The 27,072-nt window shown below is 40.7% G+C and overlaps 1 protein-coding gene across 1 annotated transcript in view; it reads left to right on the top strand.

Moving 5' to 3' along the window:
• Nucleotides 1–207: 207 nt before the first annotated feature.
• The window catches only part of LOC136856778 (regulator of microtubule dynamics protein 2), a 119,220-nt gene continuing 92,355 nt past the window's right edge, over nt 208–27,072 (top strand). Inside the window, exons 1-2 of the mRNA XM_067134883.2 lie at nt 208–997; nt 1,088–1,217. Coding sequence (XP_066990984.2) covers nt 648–997; nt 1,088–1,217 — 480 coding nt within the window. The 5' untranslated portion in view covers nt 208–647. The remainder of the gene's footprint in view (nt 998–1,087; nt 1,218–27,072) is intronic.

The raw sequence follows: 27,072 nt of genomic DNA, 5'->3' as shown, positions 1-27,072 counted from the left end.
ATTATAATATTATAATATTTTTCTATAATACTTTACTATGCTCTGGTATTATTATGTTGGGTATGAAAACAGGAATACTTCCTTTATTGTCGCGGTCGAGAGGTTTCGGGAGGGAGCCGCTAGCTACCGCAGGCAGCTGAAAAAGCGAACCGAGTGAGAACGAACTTATTTGAGAGCTGAACCGAGTGACTGCTTTCCCGAGCAGACCCGAGTAGCAGCTAGCACCACTGAAAAATGGTCAAATCTGGCGTATTTGGTTACAATCGACAAACATCTACAACATATCGATTTGTTCGATAACTGTGCTTCAATCGCTCTAATCAACGAATCAACTCTAATCAAGCTCGAATCACAGTAGTTAATTTTTTTCGATTGTATCGATGATTTCGATAGTGTCCGTGATTTCATGGATGCCTGCTGTGTTTTTACAAGTACTGTCAAAAATTGATTAACGTGGAGTGCAATGATTTGGTGCCATTCAATGGAATCGAATTGTTTGATTTCAAATCACGATGCGTTAGAAGATTTCACAAGACTCGTCAGTAGCTGTATATGGAAAATCATGTGCTGAGTAATGCATTTTAACCTCTTCTTATCTTCCTGTCGTCAGAGTTCCCGTTTAACTGTAGTGCTCGCTTTGCAGCATAATGAATGCCGACTTCTTGCGGTATCGTGGCCTCTTGGCTGCTGCCGTTGGGGCCGGAGTTTTGTTAGGAGCGGCAGGTATATTCTTATACCATCAGCTATATGCCGAAAGGAGAAGACTGATGCTGCAGAGAGAAGTGGCCAAGTTAGGTAGCACGGTGGCTGAATTGAAGGAGGAACTGGAAGCTTTGAGAAGAGTGGGTGCAACGAAACCGAAAACCGCTCATCGAAGAAGGAAAGTTAAATCTGTGACTTCGTCCAGTGATGTTGATTCTGATGTGGAAATGTTTTCTGCCGTTGGCGCAGATGACGACGGAGAGGATGAATTCTTTGATATATCGGACGATGAAACGTAACTATTTTTTTGCTAGTGATGCAATATCATGTTGTTTGGATGTATTTCTCGGTTTAGAGAACCTCTAGTATGTTACATTTCTTACAGGTTTCTTGATCTAGAGAAGGAAACCGACCCAAAGTTAGCAAAATTATTTGAGACTATTGACATCTTATTTAAGGGGACAGGAGATGATAAGAGACGCGCATACAACATGATGCTGGACCACCATCAGAAGGTACCGATAAATCATATAGAAGCATTTCTGTAGTTTGTTAGGTGGTATAGAAATATTGATTATAGTATTTTCATTATCATACAATAAAGGTAATTGTTTGGTAATGAAACTATGTAATAACCATTACCGGTACTAACCGATTCCTGTAGGGCCTATGTGTTCTGTGTTTGGGATATTTGCACATAGCCTAAGATTATGCAGATAATTTTGGTACAATCATATTTGTATGTTGCCTTTTCCTGTCTTTCCTGACCCACAAAATTTCTTCAAAAAGCCAAGGATGTTACAAGTGTGGGTGCCGCTGATCTTCACTGGAAGCCTCATTTTAATCAGTGGTGATATTTAAATGTATACACGTCCACACCTGAACGAAATTTAACCTATACTGTACCGATAAGAGGCAATAATTTTACATTCCATATGAATCCACTTTGATAACTGCATTACCCAACATTAGTCACAAAATTGAATTGGCGCCCACCGTTCCATAATCTCAATAAGTAGGCTAATAGTTGCAGAGGAGTTTGTTGCAACTTTTCTAAGTAGGCTTCACTCTGTGGCATTGTATATGACATTGCATCCAGGAGACAGTGGGTTCGAACCCCACTGTTGGCAGTCCTGAAGATGGTTTTCCGTTGTTTCCCATTTTCACACCAGGCAAATGCTGGGTCTGTACCTTAATTAAGGCCACAGCTGCGTCCTTCCCACTCCTTGCCCTTTCCTATCCTATCGTCCCATAAGACCTATCTGTGTCGGTGTGACGTAAAAGAAACTTGTAATTGTATATGACACTCCATCCTCTGAAACCATTTCATGAAGCACCCATTCCACTCGTTTTCAAGCTCTTAAGTTATGCCTCTTTCTAGAATGTGACAGCTTTGTTTCAGCTACTTTTAAAATCTTATGAAATCATCACTCAAGTGTTCTCTTTCAATTTCCTCAACTTAAACTTCAGATCTTAACTGTGTGGACAACAAGGATTCCAATATCGTGCAAGAATGGACAATTACTATAGCTCGCAATTTGTAGCTCAGGTGTGTTGAAGTCTTAGTATTATTACAAGCTATAAATTTCATTTTTGTTCCGTATTGAAGTGCAAATATAAGAATAAATTGACCTTTTCAATACAATATATCAAGTAAATGATATTACATACGTCTTGGGACTAGTTTCAGCCACTTACCGGGCGAGTTGGCCGTGCGCGTAGAGGCGCGCGGCTGTGAGCTTGCATCCGGGAGATAGTAGGTTCGAATCCCACTATCGGCAGCCCTGAAAATGGTTTTCCGTGGTTTCCCATTTTCACACCAGGCAAATGCTGGGGCTGTACCTTAATTAAGGCCACGGCCGCTTCCTTCCAACTCCCAGGCCTTTCCTATCCCATCGTCGACATAAGACCTATCTGTGTCGGTGCGACGTAAAGCCCCTAGCAAAAAAAAAAAAAAAGTTTCAGCCACTTACCGTAGTTGCCATCTTCAGCCAAATAAAAATTAAAACAGATTATGTGATAACTAAAACATATGTATAACAGACAAAGACAATGTTGCAGGAATAGGCCTAATTATAATATTAACCCTGGAATGGTATGATGTCGTAATTTTTACGAAACGTAAAACAAATTTGATTGCATAGAACAAGTTTCTGCGCGGACTTTTCTGGCCCTCCCAATGTCTTTCCTCACTCAACTCACAAGGTCAGTGCACATGCAACCGTCTTGCTGGAAGCTCTTGTTTTAGAGCTTTTGACGTCAGTTCGTGAATGTTAAGATATCATACCGATGGTGTAACTATTTTGCATAGTGTTGTGTTTCAATTTAAGTTTAATTGTTAGATCAAATATTCGTCGTTGTTGTTGACTTAGTGTGTTGAAAATTAGTACCATAGGCTATATTAAGTATATCTTTTTATTTGTTTTTGTCGAGTTTTACACTGGTTTTTAGACTACTAGTTTTTTATAAAATGGCTTTGTCACCATCAGAGATTGACAAACTTTTAAATGGTGATAGTTTTGATACCGATGATGAAGGAGATAGCGGAAGTGAGTCAGAAAATAACATTTCAGCGTACTCTGGGAGTGACGACTATATACCTTCAACCTCAGATGAATCCTCAGATGATGAATTTCGTGAACAATTGAAGAGAAAACGTCGTGGTCTTTCAACAAATGAAAAGAATTCAATGTACACATCAGGAGTGGTTGGCCCACACAGCACTACTACACAAGTTCCTGACACCCCTCGTCCCTCTGGTAGTTGTGGGACAAAATCAGTTACAACTCTATCTGATGAATCAAGTCCTGATAGTAGTAATACTACTGCTACTGCTGCTGCTGCTACTACTACTATTACTGGTTCTTCAGGATCTGCAAGCTCGACTCCATAACGAACGACAAAAATAATCAAAGGAAAAAACGGTTATTCCTGGACTGAAAATCCTCCAACCGTAAGTACAAGAAATACCCCTAGAAATATTGTGAATATCCGACAACGGCCTAAAGGCAGCGGTAAAGATGTTCTAACCCCTTTAGATGCGTTTCAGTTGTTCTTTACTGACTCTATGGTGAACTCAATCGTTACTCATACAAATGAAGAAATAGTGAGAAAGCAAGCCAACTACAAAACAATTCAGTTTTCAAACAATCAAACCTCTCCCACAGAGATAAAGGCACTCTTGGGAATTCTGATATTCTCTGCTCTCCACAAGGACAATAGTCTAAATACAGCAATAATGTTTGATCCTTCTGTAAGTGGTAATGTTTACAGAGTTTGCTTTAGTGAAAAGCGATTCCAGTTTTTATTAGATTGTCTCAGATTCAATGACAAAACTACCTGAGCTGAGAGAGTAGCGACGGATCGCTTCGCACCTATAAGGGACCTTTGGGAAGCTTTCATGAAATCATGCATAGACAACTACGAAGCTGGCCCGTATCTCACCATTGATGAACAGCTGCTTGCATTCAGAGGCAGATGTCCATTCAAAATGTATATCCCTAAAAAGCCAGCTAAATATGGGCTAAAAATTGTTATGGTTTGTGATGCTGGTTCTAAGTATATGTTAGTTGCTGAGCCATACTTAGGGAAACAAAACACAACTGTCGAAGGCCCTCTTTCCCACTACTATGTGAAAAAGTTAATGGCTCCATTTCATGGATCGAACCGCAACATAACAATTGATAACTGGTTCACAACCGTTCCGTTGGCTGATGAATTGCTCAAGGCTCCTTACAAGCTGACACTTTTAGGAACGATCCGCCTAAACAAACCAGAGGTACCTTTGGGTATGAGATGAACAAAGAACAGGGACATTGGTGACGCAAAATACCTGTTCAGCAACACGACAACACTTCTATCGTACAAGGCTAAGAAGAACAAGGTAGTTTGCCTTATTTCCACAATGCACCAAGACAAGGGAGTGAATCAAGATGGCAAAGCAGTTATGATTGACCATTGCAACCAGACCAAAGGAGTAGATACTCTTGACCAAATGGTTTCAGTCAGATCTAGTGCAAGGAAAACAAAAAGATGGCCACTCTGCATTTTTTATGACTTGATCGACATCGGAGGAGTTAACTCACTTATTATTTTGAACAGGGTCTTGAGTTCTAGAAAAGAACAAACCATGACAAGATCAGCTTATTTGAATCATTTGTATCAGCAGTTGGTTTTTCCATGGCTAGAACAGCGCTTGACTATCAGAAATCTTCCGAGGGAGCTAAGAAGTATGATCTTCAGTGTTCTTGGCCAAAAAGAAGCAGCAGATCCAGCTCTTCCTAGGATGGATAAGAAGAGAACAACTTGTAAACTATGCCCAGCTGACAAGTGAAGAATGACAGCCAACTACTGCAACAAGTGTGACACTGCGTTCTGCGCAGAGCACCGCGGTGATATCTGCAAAATCTGCAGTGCCTGAATCAACTGCAGCATCATCAAGACATCATATTATTGCACGTAAGATTTATTTTGAGCTATTATCAAAGCTTTTTGATCATTTAGCCCTCTGTTTAAACATACAATTTAATTTAAAAAATTAAATTTACTAATTTCAATTTTTTTTTTTCAATTTTTCAGACGGACTTAACTGCTAGGTGACGTCGACGACTAGACAATGCTTGACATTGTTCCTCAATAAACTTTTCTTTTACATTAAATGTATTTTCATCTTTTAAAAGTATGTAAAATTAAAATATGTTCTATAAGTTTTGATTTTTCATATTCATTTTACCAAAAAAAAAGTTTTTTTCTCAAGATCATAAAAAATACGACATACCAATGATGTAAGTTTTAAACATCATACCATTTCAGGGTTAAACTAAAAATAATAACAAAATTTATGGTTGTGATCTTCTTGTCATGATATGATGTCTTAAAGTTCACTTAGGGCCTCAGGCAAAGAAGTAAACCTCTGCCTGATGTACAACAAGAACTGACTTGCTGGAGGAAGCAGGCGGGCCATGTAACAAAGGAGTGGGTAGGGAAAAGGTGGACTCTCTTGTCAATTTATTCTTATATAGAAGTCCTAGTATCTCAAAACTTATCCTCTGATCTCTGTATTCTCTCCTCACCTGGCCTACTCAGCTCTGTATCTATTGACTTGTGATCCAACCTGTTGATCTCACAATCAGCATTTCAAAGCTTTAGGCCTGTATTCTTTTTCTTTCTGCATGAATAATCATCTTAATTAACTATGTATTAATTATTTATTCTCTACTTTCGAGCTATGGATTATTACGGTAGGTGTTAAAGAATTTCATTAGTGCTGAGTATTATAATGGATTTTAAGGACTTAACTACTCTGAACAACAGTTCCGTTCAGTTAATATTGAATAATATTTTTAGGCTGACCAAACGTCCCTATTTATCACAGGATACACCTTTTCTTTTACAACACCAACTATTCATGAAAAGTAAAATGGCTGAGGCTATTCCAGGCCTATCACAGGAGCCACCTGCATTTTAAACACCATAGGACTAGCTTGGGCAAAAATGAAGATAATTTAATTTTAAGAGAACACAACATCACAGGAGATATGACAGCTGCAAATGTACAAAAGCACACTGTCGATGCATTCTGTTCTGCCCACTCACATGGACTGGGAGGGGTACTGCAAACGCATCCAAGAACTTGGAAGACGATTACTGGAGGCATGATGGTGTCATGGAAATTGCAATGGATGAAATAATTATACATACATACATAATTATCATTATAGACTGTTATGCCTTTCAGCGTTCAGTCTGTAAGCCTCTGTGAATTTACAAAACGTCGCCACAATCCTTGATTTGCAACTAGTGTTGTGGCCTCATTTAGTTCTATACCTCTTATCCTTAAATCGTTAGAAACAGAGTCTAACCATCGTCGTCTTGGTCTACCTCTACTTCTCTTACCCTCCATAGCAGAGTCCATTATTCTCCTAGGTAACCTATCCTCCTCCATTCGCCTCACATGACCCCACCACCGAAGCCGGTTTATGTGTACAGCTTCATTCATCGAGTTCATTCCTAAATTAGCCTTTATCTCCTCATTCCGAGTACCATCCTGCCGTTGTTCCCACCTGTTTGTACCAGCAATCATTCTTGCTACTTTCATGTCTGTTACTTCTAACTTATGAATAAAATATCCTTAGTCCACTCAGCTTTCGCTCCCGTAAAGCAAAGTTGGTCTGAAAACAGACCGATGAAAAGATAGTTTCGTCTGGGAGCTGACTTCCTTCTTACAGAATACTGTTGATCGCAACTGCGAGCTCACTGCATTAGCTTTACGACACCTTGATTCAATCTCACTTACTATATTACCATCCTGGGAGAACACACAACCTAAATACTTGAAATTATCGACCTGTTCTAGCTTTGTATCACCAATCTGTCATTCAATTCTGTTTGAATTTCTTACCTACTGACATCAATTTAGTCTTCGAGAGGCTAATTTTCATACCGTACACATTGCACTCATTTTCAAGTTCCAAGATGTTAGACTGCAGGCTTTTGGCACAGTCTGCCATTCAGACCAAGTCGTCAGCATAAGCCAGACTGCTTATTACATTTCCACCTAACTGAATCCCTCCCTGCCATTTTATACCATTCAGCAGATGATCCATGTAAACTATGAACAGCAAAGGTGAAAGATTACAGCCTTGTCTAACCCCTGTAAGTACCCTGAACCAAGAACTCATTCTACCATCAATTCTCACTGAAGCCCAATTGTCAACATAAATACCTTTGATCGATTTTAATAATCTGCCTTTAATTCCATAGTCCCCCAGTATGGCGAACATCTTTTCCCTCGGTACCCTGTCATATGCTTTCTCTAGATCTACGAAACATAAACACAACTGCCTATTCCTCTCATAGCATTTTTCAGTTGCCTGGCGCATACTGAAAATCTGATCCTGACAGCCTCTCTGTGGTCTGAAACCACACTGAGTTTCATCCAACTTCCTCTCAACAACTGATCGCACCCTCCCTTCCAAGGTGCCAGTGAATACTTTGCCTGGTATACTAATCAATGAGATACCTCGATAGTTGTTGCAATCCTTCCTGTTCCCTTGCTTATAGATAGGTGCAATTACTGCTTTTGTCCAATCTGAAGGTACCTTACCACCACTCCATGCTAATTTGACTACTCTATGAAGCCATTTCATCCCTGCCTTCCCACTATACTTCACCATTTCAGGTCTAATTTCATCTATTCCTGCTGCTTTATGACAATGGAGTTTATTTACCATCCTTTCCACTTCCTCAAGCATAATTTCACCAACATCATTTTCCTCCTCCCCATGAGCTTGGCTGTTTGCAACACGACCAGGATGATTTCCTTTTACATTGAGATGTTCAAAATATTCCCTCCACCTCTCCAGTGATTCCCTGGGATCTATTATGAGTTCACCTGAATTACTCAAAACACTGTTCATTTCCTTTTTCCCTCCCTTCCTAAGATTCTTTATTACTGTCCAGAAAGGTTTCCCTACTGCTTGACCTAGCCTTTCCTGGTTATTACCAAAATCTTCCCATGACTTCTTTTTGGATTCAACAACTATTTGTTTCGCTCTGTTTCTTTCATCTGCGTACAATTCCCTGTCTGTCTCGGCCCTTGTTTGGAGCCATTTCTGATAAGCCTTCTTTTTACGTTTGCAAGCTGCTCTCACTTCATCATTCTACGAAGATGTTTCCCTTTTTCCGTCTTTACACACAGTTGTTCCTAGGCATTCCCTTGCTGTTTCTACTACAGCATCCCTGTATGCCACCCATTCACTATATATATCCTATATCCTGAACCAGCTTACTGTCTACTGTTCAAAACTTCTCACTAATCATATCCATGTACTTCTGTCTAATTTCCTCGTCCTGGAGATTTTCTACCTTTATTCGTTTGCAGACAGATTTCACTTTCTCTACCCTAGGCCTAGAGATACTTAGTTCACTACAGATCAGATAGTGGTCTGTATCATTGAAAAATCTGCAGAAAACTTGTACATTCCTAACAGATTTCCTGAATTCGAAGTCAGTTAATATGTAGTCTATTATGGATCTGGTACCCCTAGCCTCCCATGTGTAGCAGTGAATAGCCTTATGCTTGAAGAATGTATTCGTAACAGCTAAACCCATACTAGCTCAGAAGTCCAGCAAATACTTCCCATTCCCATTAGCTTCCATATCTTCCCCACATTTACCAATCACCCTTTCGTATCCCAACTCTCGCATTGAAATCGCCCATTAGCACTATTCTATCCTTGCTGTTGATCCTGACCACTATGTCACTCAATGCTTCATAAAACTTGTCAACTTCATCCTCATCTGCACCCTCACATGGTGAATACACACGGACACAATTCTAGTCCTAATTCCTCCAACTGACAAATCTACCCACATCATTTGCTCATTTACATGGCTAACAGAACCTATGTTGCATGCAATGGTATTCCTGATAAAGAGCCCTACCCCGGACTCTGCCCATCCCTTTCTAACACCCGTCGAGTATACTTTATAATCTCCTATCTCTTCCTCGTTATCTCCCCTTACCTGAATATCACTTACTCCTAGCACATCCAAATGCATCCTCTTTGCTGACTCAGCCAGTTCTACTTTCCTTCTTCCAAAAGCCCCATTAATATTGATAGCTCCCCATCAAATTCCATTTCATTCGCCAAGTGATTTCCAAGGAGTCCCTCGCCTGTCAAATGGGAGTGGGACTCCGTTACTCCCAGAGGTCGGAAGCTTGCTTAAAATGTTCTGAGCTTGGTAAATTCATGAAGCAGGATGCTACCCTACTTGCACATAGTCCAAGTGAGGATCTCTCCTCTAACGGGTTATGGTCCACCGGTGAATTGTATAGTCCTAGCCACCTGAGCACAAGGAGGGCCACGACTCAGAATATGTCCGAGATGCCCACTCCCATTCCATAGCAACTGGTATCCCGACTCTTAGGACCACTTACTAGGCCACTCAGCCGTTGCCCATGGTTCATGAACTAGGACGTGACTACAGTAACCCACAAACATGAACCATGAATTATAAACATGTCATAAAATATGAGTGACAAGTATGCCTCTGCAGACTTGCAATTGGACAGCAGTAAATGAATTGTGACTTACAATTTTCTGTACTAACTTCTAAAATTAGTACTTATAACACAAATGGGGGTTTATGAAAATATATTTTGAATCCTTAATCTTGTATGTCAGTATGACGAATGTTGTTACTGTTGGTTCCATTGCCGGTTGGTTGGCTGCACTACAGGAAGGCAACTCACTGCTCTTCGCAGCCTGCACTGTGAGAGCTCAAGTAAATGTACACAGGTAGTACTGTCTTGTTTAACTTTGCAATTCCTACCAAAATAGGTATCTATGAGAGAAATGTATTACAATCCCATGATCCTTTTTGGTTTAACTTTATTCGTAAGAGCAAAGTATTTTCCTGAGCAAGTTGATTGAATGATGTGGGGTGTGTAGCTGTAAACTTCTTTTGATAGATGGTAGGTTTGATCTTCACTGTTGGCATCTGTGAAGATGATTTTTGTGTGGTTTCCCCATTTCACACTAGTTAATTAAGGCCTCATCTGCCGTCTTCCCAGTTCTGACCATTCCTATTGCAGTAAAACCTCAATTATCCGTTCTAATGCCTGGGAAGGGGTGAACGGTTGATCAAAAAACGGATAATCCATATTACTAATTTTAATGGACTTCACTTGTACATAAAATACACGTATTGTATAACCTTAAAATGCAGTGTATGTTACCTTCTTTAAAACCAAAATGTAATCAATGCAACTACAATACATACTAAATACTCATTTAAGCTGCTTTAAAAAAAATTCATTTTTTTTTTTTTTTTTGGTGGTTCATGTTTGTGGGTTGCTGTAGTCACGTCCTAGTTCGTGAACCATGGGCAACGGCTGAGTGGCCTAGTAAGTGGTCCTGAGAGTCGGGATACCAGTTGCTATGGAATGGGAGTGGGCATCTCGGACATATTCTGAGTCGTGGCCCTCCTTGCGCTCAGGCGGCTAGGACTACACAATTCACCGGTGGTCCATAACCCGTTAGAGGAGAGATCCTCACTTGGACTATGTGCAAGTAGGGCAGCATCCTGCTTCATGAATTTACCGAGCTCAGAACACTTTAAGCAAGCCTCGGACCTATGGGAGTAATGGAGTCCCACTCCCATTTGACAGGCGAGGGACTCCTTGGAAACAACTTGGCGAACGAAATGGAATTCGATGGCGAGCTGTGAATATTAATGGGGCTTATGGAAGAAAGAAGGTAGAACTTGCTGAGTCAGCAAAGAGGATGCATCTGGATGTGCTAGGAGTAAGTGATATTCGGGTAAGAGGAGATAAGGAGGAAGAGATAGGAGATTATAAAGTGTACTTGACGGGTGTTAGAAAGGGAAGGGCAGAGTCTGGGGTAGGGCTCTTTATCAGGAATACCATTGCACGCAACATAGTTTCGGTTAGGCACGTAAATGAGCGAATGATGTGGGTAGATTTGTCAGTGGGAGGAATTAGGACAAGAATTGTGTCCGTGTGTATTCACCATGTGAGGGTGCAGATGAGGATGAAGTTGACAAGTTTTATGAAGCATTGAGTGACATCGTGGTCAGGGTGAACGGCAAGGATAGAATAGTGCTAATGGGCGATTTCAATGCGAGAGTTGGGAATAGAACTGAAGGATACGAAAGGGTGATTGGTAAATGTGGGGAAGATATGGAAGCTAATGGGAATGGGAAGCGTTTGCTGGACTTTTGTGCTAGTATGGGTTTAGCTGTTACGAATACATTCTTCAAGCATAAGGCTATTCACCGCTACACATGGGAGGCTAGGGGTACCAGATCCATAATAGACTATATCTTAACAGACTTTGAATTCAGGAAATCTGTTAGGAATGTACGAGTTTTTCGGGGATTTTTCGATGATACAGACCACTATCTGATCTGTAGTGAACTAAGTATCTCTAGGCCTAGGGTAGAGAAAGTGAAATCTGTCTGCAAACTAATAAGGGTAGAAAATCTCCAGGACGAGGAAATTAGACAGAAGTACATGATATCCATTAGTGAGAAGTTTCGAACAGTAGACAGTAAGCTGGTTCAGGATATAGAAAGTGAATGGGTGGCATACAGGGATGATGTAGTAGAAACAGCAAGGGAATGCCTAGGAACAACTGTGTGTAAAGATGGGAAAAGGCAAACATCTTGGTGGAATGATGAAGTGAGAGCAGGCTGTAAACGTAAAAAGAAGGCTTATCAGAAATGGCTCCAAACAAGGGCCGAGGCAGACAGGGATTTGTACGTAGATGAAAGAAACAGAGCGAAACAAATAGTTGTTGAATCCAAAAAGAAGTCATGGGAAGATTTTGGTAATAACCTGGAAAGGCTAGGTCAAGCAGCAGGGAAACCTTTCTGGACAGTAATAAAGAATCTTAGGAAGGGAGGGAAAAAGGAAATGAACAGTGTTTTGAGTAATTCAGGTGAACTCATAACAGATCCCAGGGAATCACTGGAGAGGTGGAGGGAATATTTTGAACATCTTCTCAATGTAAAAGGAAATCATCATGGTGGTGTTGCAAACAGTCAAGCTCATGGGAAGGAGGAAAATGATGTTGGTGAAATTATGCTTGACGAAGTGGAAAGGATAGTAAATAAACTCGATTGTCATAAGGCAGTAGGAATAGATGAAATTAGACCTGAAATGGTGAAGTATGGTGGGAAGGCAGGGATGAAATGGCTTCATAGAGTAGTCAAATTAGCATGGAGTGTTGGTAAGGTACCTTCAGATTGGACAAAAGCAGTAATTGCACCTATCTATAAGCAAGGGAACAGGAAGGATTGCAACAACTATCGAGGTATCTCATTGATTAGTATACCAGGCAAAGTATTCACTGGCACCTTGGAAGGGAGGGTGCGATCAGTCGTTGAGAGGAAGTTGGATGAAAACCAGTGTGGTTTCAGACTACAGAGAGGCTATCAGGATCAGATTTTCAGTATGCGCCAGGTAACTGAAAAATGCCACGAGAGGAATAGGCAGTTGTGTTTATGTTTCGTAGATCTAGAGAAAGCATATGACAGGGTACCGAGGGAAAAGATGTTTGCTATACTGGGGGACTATGGAATTAAAGGTAGATTATTAAAATCAATCAAAGGCATTTATGTTGACAATTGAGCTTCAGTGAGAATTGATGGTAGAATGAGTTCTTGGCTCAGGGTACTTACAGGAGTTAGACAAGGCTGTAATCTTTCACCTTTGCTGTGTGTAGTTTACATGGATCATATGCTGAAAGGTATAAAATGGCAGGGTGGGATTCAGTTAGGTGGTAATGTAGTAAGCAGTCTGGCCTATGCTGACGACTTGGTCTTAATGGCAGACTGTGCCGAAAGCCTGCAGTCTAACATCTTGGAACTTGAAAATAGGTGCAATGAGTATGGTATGAAAATTAGCCTCTCGAAGACTAAATTGATGTCAGTGGGTAAGAGATTCAACAGAATTGAATGTCAGATTGGTGATACAAAGCTAGAACAGGTCGATAATTTCAATTATTTAGGTTGTGTGTTTTCCCAGGATGGTAATATAGTAAGTGAGATTGAATCAAGGTGTAGTAAAGCTAATGCAGTGAGCTTGCAGTTGCGATCAACAGTATTGTGTAAGAAGGAAGTCAGCTCCCAGACGAAACTATCTGTACATTGGTCTGTTTTCAGACCAACTTTGCTTTATGGGAGCGAAAGCTGGGTGGACTCAGGATATCTTATTCATAAGTTAGAAGTAACAGACATGAAAGTAGCAAGAATGATTGCTGGTACAAACAGGTGGGAACAATGGCAGGAGGGTACTCAGAATGAGGAGATAAAGGCTAATTTAGGAATGAACTCGATGGATGAAGCTGTACGCATAAACCGGCTTCGGTGGTGGGGTCATGTGAGGCGAATGGAGGAGGATAGGTTACCTAGGAGAATAATGGACTCTGATATGGAGGGTAAGAGAAGTAGAGGGAGACCAAGACGACGATTGTTAGACTCTGTTTCTAACGATTTAAAGATAAGAGGTATAGAACTAATTGAGGCCACAACACTAGTTGCAAATCGAGTATTGTGGCGACGTTTAGTAAATTATTTAAACCTAGGAATTTCATTTTTGTCCGTATTGAACTGAGAAAGGATGATAGGAAAACTTAAAACGGTCCATCTTTTCAATACAAAAACGTTATAGTTTATTTATAACATGTATTTGTACTTGGAACTAGTTTCAACGCTCGTTTGCGTCATCATCAGCCAAAATGTGGGAATAGGCAAGTATTTAGGCATTTATATTTCACAAGGCGTTACATTAAACAATGCACATCTTACAAGGAGATAAACACAGGGACGAGTTTAGAAACAAAAGTTATACATATTAAAAATAACCTTAACCACACATCTTGCAGTGCGAAAGTGTTCTTCTTGAATGATTCCTGAATATAAAACACGTGCACACATTTCTTAAGAGCCAGCAGGCAGGACAAAGTAAAGTGAAACCTTAAGAGTTCTCATTTTTCTATGTTCTGACTAACTAATGAAGTCTCCCTTGAGTTCCTGATAAACATACAAAACAGGAAATTCTCCTTCACTCTCAACAATAGCTATAAAGACCAACGGTAAAATTTCATTTTAAATATTGTGCAGAGACGTGAAAGCATGATTTTGAACATGATATAACTCCTTCATATAACCCAGTTTTTTACACAAGGTGTTACATTAAATAATACACATCCTACGAGGAGATAAAAACAGGGACGAATGTAGAAACACATGCATCGTTGAGAAAGCAAAGTTATACATATTAAAAATAAGCTTAACCACACAACTTGCAGTGCGAAAATATTTGCCTTGAATGATTCCTGAATATAAAACGCACGCGCACACACTTCTAAAGAGCCAGCAGGCGGGGAAAAGTAAGGTGAAACCTTAAGAGTTCTTCTGAGAAGAGTTCATCATTCCTTCTATGATCTGACTAACTAATGAAGTCTCCCTTGAGTTCCTGATAAACATACACAACAGGAAATTAAACAATACACATCTTACAAGGAGATGAAAACAGGGAAAGTTATACATATTAAAAATAACCTTAACCACACATCTTGTAGTGCGAAAATATTCGTCTTGAATGATTCCTGAATACAAAACACACGCGCACACATTTCTGAAGAGCCAGCAGGCAGGAAAAAGTCATCCTCCAAACTCTCAACAACGTATTCCTTAATACCTATTTTATATTCTTGTCGAGCTGAATACCGGACCTGTGAAGATTACAAGATTATTTTGTGCATCTACAGAATGGTGTGTTAATGAAGCTATGTAATATAGAGAGAGACTTTCAAAGGTGGTTAAATGAAGAAGTTATATCATGTTCAAGATCATGCTTTCACATCTCTGCACAGTATTTAAAATACAATTTACCGTTGGTCTTTTATAGCTATTGTTGAGAGTTAAGGAGAATTTCCTGTTGTGTACGTTTATCAGGAACTCAAGGGAGACTTCACTAGTTAGTTGGAACATAGAAAGAATGATGAACTCTTCTCAGAAGAACTCTTAAGGTTTCACCTTACTTTTTCCTGCCTGCTGGCTCTTTAGAAATGTGTGCGCGTGCGTCTTGTATTCAGGAATCACTCAAGGCAAATATTTTCGCACTGCAAGTTGTGTGGTTAAGCTTATTTTTAATATGTATAATTTTTGCTTTCTCAACGATGCATTTGTTTCTACATTCGTCCCTGTTTTTATCTCCTCGCAAGATGTTTGTTTAATGTAACACCTTGTGTAAAAAATCGGGTTAAATGAAGGAGTTATATTATATTCAAGATCATACTTTCACGTCTCTGCACAATATTTAAAATGAAATTTACTGTTGGTCTTTATAGCTATTGTTGAGAGTGAAGGAGAATTTCCTGTTGTGTATGTTTATCAGGAACTCAAGGGAGACTTCATTAGTTAGTCGGAACATAGAAAAAATGATGAACTCTTCTCAGAAGAACTCTTACGGTTTCACTTTACTTTTTCCTGCCTGCTGGCTCTTCAGAAATGTGTGCGCGTGTGTTTTGTATTCAGGAATCACTCAAGGCAAATATTTTCGCACTGCAAGTTGTGTGGTTAAGCTTATTTTTAATATGTATAACTTTGCTTTCTCAACGATGCATGTGTTTCTACATTCGTCCCTGTTTTTATCTCCTCGTAGGATGTGTATTATTTAATGTAACACCTTGTGTAAAAAACTGGGTTATATGAAGGAGTTATATCATGTTCAAAATCATGCTTTCACGTCTCTGCACAATATTTAAAATGAAATTTTACCGTTGGTCTTTATAGCTATTGTTGAGAGTGAAGGAGAATTTCCTGTTTTGTATGTTTATCAGGAACTCAAGGGAGACTTCATTAGTTAGTCAGAACATAGAAAAATGAGAACTCTTAAGGTTTCACTTTACTTTGTCCTGCCTGCTGGCTCTTCAGAAATGTGTGCACGTGTTTTATATTCAGGAATCATTCAAGAAGAACACTTTCGCACTGCAAGATGTGTGGTTAAGGTTATTTTTAATATGTATAACTTTTGTTTCTATACTCGTCCCTGTTTTTATCTCCTTGTAAGATGTGCATTGTTTAATGTAACGCCTTGTGTAATATAAATGCCTAAATGCTTGCCTATTCCCACATTTTGGCTGATGATGATGCAAACCAGCGTTGAAACTAGTTCCAAGTACAAATACATGTTATAAATAAACTATAACATTTTTGTATTGAAAAGGTGGACCGTTTTAAGTTTAGTAAATTCTCAGAGGCTTGCAGACTGAATGGTGAAAGGCATAACAGTCTATAATGATAATGTATGTATGTATGTATGTATGTATGTATGTATGTATGTATGTATGTATGTATGTATGTATGTATGTATGTATGTTATTTTTTTTGCACTCCCCTACAGGTAGGTTATTTTCTTCTTTATATCCATCCTGATCTTTCTGATTACAGGAATGTCTGAAAAATCTGTATCATCCTGTTGCTCCTAAAATTCTATTAAACTCCAGTGCGGTCTGAAGCGGTACACGATTGTTTGTGACACACTCTTCTTCCCTAACCCTCTCACTTTCACTGTGCAGCTGACTACCGAGTTCCCGTTCAGGCTTTTAGTTACTATTTTGTCATCAGTTAAAATGTGATACCCAGGCAATACGTAGTCAGTATGAAGCTACTACTTAATGTTACTTTTATCCCCTTCTCCAGAATGAATGTTATTTTCAATAGTCTTTAGGATATCTTTGATCATCAGTCCTTCATTTTCATCTTCGTTAGTGAACCCATGAAAATCGTCGGCGAGCTCTTCGACATCAACATACAATTTTCTTAGTTTTTTCCAGAACTCAACCATTGACGTTTCTTCGGAAAGTAAGAGGCCTAGAACGTTCAGTTTATAATGCGCCTTAAAGGTTGTGATGATGCCTTGGTCCATTGGCTGAATGAATGGTGTTACATTCGGCGGCAAATAGGAAACAAAATTGTTACCATTCTCTGATTTAGCCAACGGCCGTAGCCGTGTTGAAACACCGGATCCCGTGAGATCTCCGAAGTTAAGCAACGTTGGGCGTGGTCAGGAGTTGGATGGGTTGGCACGCGCTGTTGGTGGGGGGTAAGGGAATGGAGGAGCGGAAAGGAACTGACCACCCTACCGCACGTAAACTCCGGCTCAGGAACACCTCTGCGGAGGTTCGGACCTGTCTTCGGGCAGAATAACCCTTACCTTACCTCTGATTTCAACTTTTTATCAATAGGCTAAGAGGGTGCATTATCAAGAAAAAGGATGGCCTTTGATGGCAAGCCTTTGGACGCCGAAAAATCTTGAACCCGCGGAACAAATTTATTATTATGGGACCAAGTCCTGAACACATTGTGTGCCATCCTTGCAGATTTGTTCTGACAATAATCTGCTGGAAGATATTTCATCTCTGTTCCTTTGAAAGAATGCAGATTTTTTGCTTTACCAACAACAGCTAATTTTAATTTATGTTCACCTCTAGCGTGAGCACAGAACAAGATGGTAACACACTCTTTACTAGATTTGTGACCAGGAGCTGACTTCTCTTCAACAGCTGCGAGTGTTTTACTTGATAAGCACTTCAATAAAGTCATCGACATTGTACACTTGACTTGGAATGAAATTGTATCTCTCAATTATGCGCTTAAACTCATATCTAAAGTTTTCTGCTGCACTGCTGTCACCACTTATTTTTTCTCCTTCGATGTTTAAGTTTCGAATACCATGTCTGTCCTTAAATCTCTGTAGCCAACTGTTTGTCACTGGTGAGGACCCTGAGAGCCCCATCTTCTTGTGAAAAATTTGTGCCTGCCTTATCATTGTAGGGCCGCTAATAGGCCTCACTTTTGCTGAAACCACGTGAATAATGCAGCATCCAGTTCTTTTAAAGATGATGCTTTCATTGTTTTTCTTTTAGCAAGTCCATGTGAACTGTCAGAACTCACTGCACACTGCATCACTTTGTCTTTTTTCTTCATTAGGTCCCTCACTGTTGTCACACTAACACTGAACTCTGATGCCAAATTTGAGACTAGTTCATCTTTCTTTAACCGTTCAATTATATTCACTTTATTTTTGATGGTTAAAATTACATGTTTTTTTTCTATATATTTCAAACTAAACATTTTCTGTGCTTTGTACTACTAGATGTAGCCTGTCTGGCTATAAATAGCGGAGGTTGACTATGACGTACAATTAGGCTGATTTATGATTCCTATGCATTGTGAAATATTTACGATACAGTAGCCTAAGTGATGAAAATATTTAACTTTGGCAAAGAAAGAGATGAAAGATATGTACTCGGAGGTGTTACACGCTATCAAAATAAGTTGTAGATATCATTCTGAAGTAGAAATGCTCCGTGGGCTGGGAGAGGGCACATTACATTGTTTGTCAATAATGAATGGATAATGAAGTTTGTGACTGTTGAATTCAAATAGTATCCCTCTCTTTTGTATCAGTTAAAAGTTAAATCATTTTGCACAACATAAAATTACATAGTAAAAAATGTATGAAGTCATGTCTTCAATGCTGATTGCCGGTCTATGCCCGTGTATGTACAGTGGTTATGTTATCATGGACTCCTGTGTGTGTGAGTCAATGTACAGTCACTTTAAAACAGAATACTGTATCAAGATATCTTGACATCAAGAGCCGGGCAGAGTGGCTCAGGCGGTTGAGGCAATGACTTTGTGACCCCCAACTTGGCAGGTTCGCTCCTGGCTCAGTCAGCTGGTATTTGAAGGTGCTCAAATACATTAGCCTCATGTTGGTAGATTTACTGGCATGTAAAAGAAATCCTGTGAGAAACTGTTTCGGCACCTCTGTGTCTCAAAAACTGTCAAAGTAGTTAGTGGGATATAAAACCAATATTATTATTATTATTATTATTATTATTATTATTATTATTATTATTATTATTATTATTATTATTATTATTGATATAAAGAGTATGCTCATTCAGTTTTGGAGCGACTGTACATTACTTAAAAAATCAAGATTATTTATTTTTAGGTGACGGTTAATCGAGGTTGCACTGTACGTGGGTGCCAAAAATATATTGGAGTTGTTATGATGTTAAATCTTTTCCCTGGCCATATACACTGACTTAGCAAATGTCATGGGATAGTCACTTAATAGCATGTGGGGCCTCCTCTGGCTCTGCGAACTGCAGTGAGACGCCGTGGAAGTGAGTCGACAAGTCCCTGGTAGTCCTCTGGACGCAGCTGACACCAAATTGCAGAACGACCGCCAATGCTGGTCTGTTCATGGGTGCAGGATCCATGGCACGGAGCCTGCGTTCCAGGACATCCCAGATAAGCTCGATAGGGTTCATATCGGGGCTCCTGGGTGGCCATGGCAGTCGTTGGACCTCCGCTGCATGTTCCTGGAACCATTCCTGGGCGATGTGGCGGCACGTTATCATCTTGAAATACTGCAGAACCATCTGGGCGCTGGAAGGCCAAAAATAGGTGGAGATGGTCTCTGAGCAGCTCAACATACTGCGTACCATTCAAAGTCTCTTCCAGAACAACTAGAGGGCCCATTCCATACCAGGAAATTCCACCCCAGACGATAACAGAGACACCAGCGCCCTGGACCACACCTTCGAGGAAGGCGGGATCCATCGCTTCATGTGGTCTGCGCCATACACGGTGCCTCCCATCGGCATGGTGCAGTTGAAATCGTGATTCGTCCGACCATATCACGTTACGCCATTGTTCCAGTGTCCATCCCTGGTGACTGGCGACAAATGCGCGTCGTTTTGCCCGATGACGTTGGGTTAACAGTGGCACCCATGTGCGGCGCCGGCTCCAATACCCCATAGAACCCATGTTCCTACGGATTGTCCACTGGGAGACATGCCTAGCATGGCCTGTGTTGAATTGAGCCGTGATTTGTTGCACGGTTGCCCGTCTGTCACTATTGACAATCCGTCTCAGATGTCGCCGGTCACGGTCATTGAGGGTGGCTGGGCGGCCTGTTGTTCGTCTGTTGTGGACGTTGACACCCACATTCAACCATTCACGATACACCCTGGACACTGTTGATCGTGTGAAGCCGAATTCCTGCACCACTTCCGAAATCACACTTACCATCCGTTGGGCACCGACCACCATACCTCGTTCGAACGGTTTCATCTCACGACGACGTTCCATGTTACACCTGTCACATGCACAGGCACTGCTCACAAGGTCTTCTATACAACTGCCGCTGGCACAGGGGGCGTGTGGTGCGCAGACAACACACCTGCCTAAAGGGGCGACCATGGTATGTTGAAATTAGAACCATGAGACTACTTGTGATTAGTACCATTATGTGAGGAACGGCACAGATCTGGACATTGCCTGTTGTTAGTACAATCGTGTGTGTCCCACCGAGGTGGGTGGGCACTCGGCTGCATGGACTAATGTCCATGTGAGAAAAGGTGCTGTATGCTGCGCTGGAATGTGTCGGTTCTCCTGTGTTCAGAACGGGTCTGCATTACCTATTAGTAGTACCACTGTATGAAGAACACCATGGGTGTACGTTGCCTCTGATTAGTACCACTGTGTGAAGAACACAACGGGTCTATGTTGCCTCTGATTAATACCACTATGTGAGACACTATGTGAGGAACACCACGGGTCTGTTTTGCCTGTGGGTGGTACCATAATGTGTGATATACCATGGGTTTGCCTTGCCTATGATTAGTACCACCAGTGAGCAGCACCAAGAGTATATGTGGCCTGTGATTAGTTCCACTATGTGAGGAACGCCACAGGAATACTGGCACCCATGATTAATCCCACTATGTGACGAACATCATTGGTCTGCGTTGCTTGCGAGTGGTACCCTTATGTGAGGAACACCGTGGGTCTGTGTTGCTTGCGAGTGGTGCCATATGTGTGACATACCATGTGTGTGGGTCTCCATTACCTGTGATTAATACCACTATAGGGAGAACACCATGGTTCTGCTTTACAAGTGATAATGGCCGTGAGGGGCCAGTGACCTGGATTTTGGGGCCCTTTTTTTAAAATTAGCATCATCTCAGAAAAGAAGGCATTGTGAATGGGATCCACTGATTGTTTTGGATCCATGGTCATTTTTTCATTATCATTCATTTTATATTTTAGTCAGTGGGTACATTTTTAAGTTTTAATTATCGTTTCATTTTGTTGCTCCTCGTACATTAGGGGCTGATGACCTAGCTGTTAGGTCCCTTTAAACAACAAACATCATCATCAGTATCAGGGTTAGCTCTTCTGATTTCTAGAGAGCATTCCCTCCATTTCTGTATCTGAGCCACCACATTGCTCTTGGGTGCCCTCAGCCTCTCTTTGGTTCTGCGATACCAAGAGCTTTCTGTTCAGAGTGATCTTCATTTCCCTGCTTGACGTGCCTGTACCAGCAGAGTTGTCTCTCTTCTAGTTTTTTACCGATAGCAGTGATACCGAAGGATCCTTCCTCGTGCTCATTATGCGCTTGGTCTGTCTGAGTAATACCTGCAGACTACTGTGGCATTCACATCTCTGTGGTGTGGATTTGCTGATCATGTTTCTTCTGCAATTTTGAATATTTGGAGTCATACATTAGAGCTGGTCTGATGACTATCTTGTAAACTTGACCTTTTTTATGGATACCTGTCTTTTGCACAAGGCACCTGTCAGTGATCACCGTTGGCCAGCAGATGATGCAGACTTTGATTCCATATACACTCTTTGTTGATTAATGATCCTTGGAATGTCCTTCCTGGAACCTTTTTCTGTCATAACATATCTATACATGTCCTTCCATTGTTCTTAAAATTTATATGACTGCCAGTTATGTTTGCCATCATGGTATCCTTCCCTGACTGTTTGCTAAATCCAATTTCCAAGTTTGGTTCCGTCAGTCTCTCCTTACTCCCACAACCATTCTTAACTATATTTCTTTCTAACCTGCACCTTCTCCTTAATCTCTTTATTTCTCTGTTATAAAAACTGGGTCTTTGCCATTCCTTACCTCTTTTAAAGGTATGTACCTATCTTCACACTCCTCAACTATTGCTTTAAACCCGTCTCATAGGCTGTTTACATTTTTATTTACCATTTTCCATTTTTTTAAAACCTCCCTCATGCCTCTTTACCTAGAGAGTTGGCCGTTTGGTTAAGGTCATGTAGCTGTGAGCTTTCATTCGGGAGATAGTGGGTTTGAACCCCACTGTCAGCAATCCTGAATATGGTTTTCTGTGGTTTCCTATTTTCACACCAGGCAAATTCTGGGGCTGTACCTTAATTAAAGCCACAGCTGTTTCCTTCCCACTTCTTGCCCTTTCCTATCCTATCGTCGCCATAAGGTGCCATGAGTTTACCTATGATTTAGTACCATCACACGAGGAACACCATGAGTCTACTTTTCTTGCAATTATTACCACTATGTGAGGAATACCATTGGTCTTTGGGTGGATCACTATGGGTTTACAGTACCCGTGTATAGTATCTGCCTCTATGACTGAGGCTCCTCTATGTCCAGGTTTGGTTGGAACACCCCAAGGAGAAAAAAGAGGCTGTACTCGCTGGGGTGTTTCATCATCTGGTTGTGGATATCATGGATCTGCGTTTTGAGGAACACCACGGGTCTGGACGTTGCCTGTGATTAGTACCACTATACGAGCGACGCCGTGAGTCTGTGTTGCCTATGTGAGGAACACCACAGGATAGTCTGGGTCCTTGTGATTAGTACCACTATGCAAGGAACACCATGGGTTTGTGTTTCCAATGAGAGGCGTCATTATGTGAGAAACACCATAGATCTGTATTACCTGTGAGTAGTACCACAATGTGAGGAACACCGTGGGTCTACGTTATTTGTGATTCGTACTGCTACGTGGGAAATGCCATGTTCTACTTTACTAGCGATAAGTACCATTATGAGTGGCCGTTGACCTGGATTTTAGACGCCTTTAGCCAACAAGAATCATCGATTCACGATTGTACTTTGGAAGCAGTCCCTTGATCAGTATTACCATTGTTTTAAGTTAGTTTCTGGGAAGATGGGGCATTGCGGGTTGGATCCACTGATTGTTTTTAAGTTCATAATCATTTATATTCAAAATTGTTAGGTATGGAGATCCACCTATTCAGTACAAGAAATAGTTATAATTATAAAGTCATCACATATTAATTTTATTTAGGATCGGTTTCGGCAATAGGGTATGCCATCATCAGCCTAGGAAGTAAAACAAAGACATTGGACGTAGAGTACATTACATTTCTTAAAATTAATAACAATACTTTTTTTAAATGTATGTGCTTGAACTGAATTACTTTACATATGTACAGGGTTTTTATCAATAAAATTGAATATAGAAAGGTGTACACCAAAATATTTGTACAGTTAAAATTACAAAAGTGGAATGAGCTTTTTCACAATATGGGTCATTAGCTACTTTGTAGTCATGATGGTATATATGAAATTGAGTTTTCTTAGTTCAGTATTAACATTTGCAGTCATACGAGGTGTGTTCAAAAAAAGACCGAACTGTGGCTAGAAAAACTTTATTATGTAGCTTACATCATTTCACAGACTGTCCCCTTCAAAATAGTCCCCTGCACTATCAACAGCGTGTTGCCAACGTTTCTTCCACTTTTGGAATGCTTCCTGGAATGCACTTTCTTTGATGGCACGAAGTTGCCTCGTCACATTCTCCTTGATCTCTTCAATGTCTTGGAAACGATGTCCTTTCAAGGTGGTTTTCAATTTGGGGAATAAGAAAAAGTCTGCTGGAGCCAAGTCGGGAGAATAGGGCGGATGGGGCACAACAGGAATTTGGTGTTTTGCCAGATAACTGCGGACCGAGAGAGAGACATGTGCTGGCGCATTGTCATGGTGTAACATCCAGGATTTGTTTTCCCACAGTTCAGGCCTCTTCCTGGGCACAGCATCTCTCAAATGCGTTAAAACATTCTGGTACAGTTCTTTGTTCACTGTCTGGCCTCGGGGTACAAACTCGTGATGGACAATGCCTTTCCAATCAAAAAACACAATCAGCATCACCTTGATGTTTGAACGACTCATTCGTGCTTTTTTCGGTCGAGGAGAACCTTTCCCCACCCACTGTGATGATTGCCTTTTGGTTTCGACATCGTAACCGTACACCCACGTCTCATCTCCAGTGTTTCCACAAACGTTTTCCCAACTTTGAAGCAGAACTTCACGCACACGCGTTGTTCCTCAAGCTGTTTCATTATAGAATTCGACGAACATGTGACACACGCAATCACTTCAGAGGCTCTAACTCAACTGATAATGCAGGCAATGGAATGCGGAAAGCAGCGGTCTGTTGTCAGAAGTTGCCGCTAGGCGCCGCCACAGTCACAACTCGCTCAATGTTGCGGTTTGCGCGCAATTTACAAAGTTCGGTCTTTTTTTGAACACACCTCGTATAAATAGGCTGATGGACTAGTTACAACAACCAGTTGTTTACTTAAAAGTACTTCATAATTATCACTATTTCTTTTATTGAATAGGTGGATCCCCATACCTAACAATTTTGATTGTACAGTAAATCTTAATTCAATACGGAACCTAAAAATGAAATTTTTGACACTAAATTCATAATCACTGTTAGTCATTTTTTTGAATACTTGTCAATGGCTTGATTTTGGAATTATTTTTAACTTTGAATATTGTGAGTTGGATCCACTGATTATTTTACATTCATATTCATCCATTCATTCATCGTCAAGTTTTGAATTTTGGTCAGTGGATGAATTTTGGAATTGTAAATTATCATTATATTTTGTCTCATTTCATACTATTAGGAGCTGATGACCTAGATGATAGGCCCCCTTTAAACAACAGTCATCAACTTATACCATCTGTCACTTCAGTTTGTCTATAGAGGTCATCTGGTTTTATCAGTGCCACATCTAGAATATTTTTTCCCTCTCGGTTCCATCACTTTCTGATTCAGCTGTCCTTCCCAGATTAACTTAAGTCACCATTCATTGGTCATACTTTCTGTCATTCACATTCCCTTCCCAATTAACATTTGATAAATTGAGATCACCCGCTACAATACGAGGACGGTTTGAAAAGTTCTTGGAATCACCGCTAGATGTCGGTGCTAGAGCAACAAGGTTCCCCCGCAATAATCACACATCCTTTGTGAGTGAACACGTGACGCGCCAGTGCTCTAGCTGCAGGAGTGTGGTAGTGATGACTCTTTGTTGTTGTTCCTGTGTAGTGATTTGTGGCAATGGAAAAACTGAGATTCGAGCAGTGATTAAATACTTCGTGAAGAAAGGTATGAAAGCAAAGGAAATTCATACAGACTTTCAGAACACACTGGGGGACTCTGCTCCTTCATTTTCAACTGTTGCCAAGTGGACCAGCAAGTTTAAATTTGGTCGGGAGAGCTTGGATGATGATCCGCGTAGTGGACGGCCAAAAAGTGTTATGACGCCAGATTTTATCACAAAAGTACATAAAATGGTCATGGAGGATCGTCGACTGAAAGTGCAGGAGATTGCTGAAGCTGTAGGGATGTCTTCTGAACGGATATATTATATTTTAACCAAAGAATTGGGTATGAAAAAATTATCCACAGGATGGGTGCCGCAGCTCTTGACATTGGACAATAAACGCACCAGGTTGGAAATGTCCGAACAAAGTCTGGCCCGTTTTCAATGCAACCAACAAGATTTATTGCGCCGGTTTGTGACTACAGATGAAACTTGGGTCCACTACTATACCCCAGAGACAAAAACAGCAGTCAAAGCAGTGGAAACATGCTGATTCACCACCACCAAAGAAAGCAAAGGCAGTGTGTTCGGCCGGAAAGGTCATGGCCTCAGTTTTCTGGGATGCAAAAGGCATGCTGCTGATAGACTATCTTCCTACTGGCCAAACAATTACGGGGCAATACTATGCAAACCTCCTAGACCAACTACAGGAAAAGATACGCGAAACAAGGCCTGGTTTGGCAAGGAAAAAGGTCATCTTTCATCAGGACATCACTCCGCCGCATCCAAGTGTTATTGCCATGGCAAAACTTCATGAACGGGGTACGAATTGTTGCCACATCCACCTTATTCGCCTGATTTGGCACCATCAGACTTTCATCTATTCCTCAAGCTGAAAATTTTCATTGGTGGACGGAGATTTTCTACAAGGGAAGAACTGACAGCCGAATTGGAGAGGTATTTTTCAGGCCTGGAGGAATCTCATTTTCGAGATGGGATCAAGGCATTGGAACATCGCTGGACCAAATGCATTAGTCTACAGGGAGAGTATGTTGAAAAATAAAAGCAGTTCCACCAAGGTAAGATAATTAATTCTAGTACATTCCGAGAACTTTTCAAAGCACCTACGTAATGTTCCTGTCTCTTTCGGTCTCCTCATCCTGGTCTCCACAAAATCAATCTCTCTTATTATATATAGGCTATATAAAGCAGAATGTCTGTCTATATGTACTGTATGCCTGTTCCTTAATCAAATCCGCACCGTTCCACCAATCTGAACCAAATTTTGTATACTTACCTTTTAGGACCCTGCGAGTAACCCCATCTGCAAGAAATTTTAACATTCCTCTCCATTCCCTAGATTTAGGCCCTTTGGTTCATTAACATAGGCTAATATAGGCAAAATATTCAATTTATCTTACAAGGACAAGACAAAGCTCATTTTAAGCCTCACAAAGTGCAGAACAAAACTCGGTGAAGCCCTATGGGCCCCAAAAACCATGTTTTAAGGGCCTAAAACCAGCTGTTTTGGAGATATTGGCATCATACTACCTCGCTCTAGGAATTGGATGAAGAAATGACCAGCGGTAACATTGGCAATGTCAGCTCAAGGAT

This window comes from Anabrus simplex, chromosome 1 (assembly GCF_040414725.1).
Source record: "Anabrus simplex isolate iqAnaSimp1 chromosome 1, ASM4041472v1, whole genome shotgun sequence".
In the NCBI taxonomy this organism is placed as follows: domain Eukaryota; kingdom Metazoa; phylum Arthropoda; class Insecta; order Orthoptera; family Tettigoniidae; genus Anabrus; species Anabrus simplex.
Note: the sequence above shows the minus strand (reverse complement) of the source record. Positions and strands in the feature narration are given on the sequence as shown.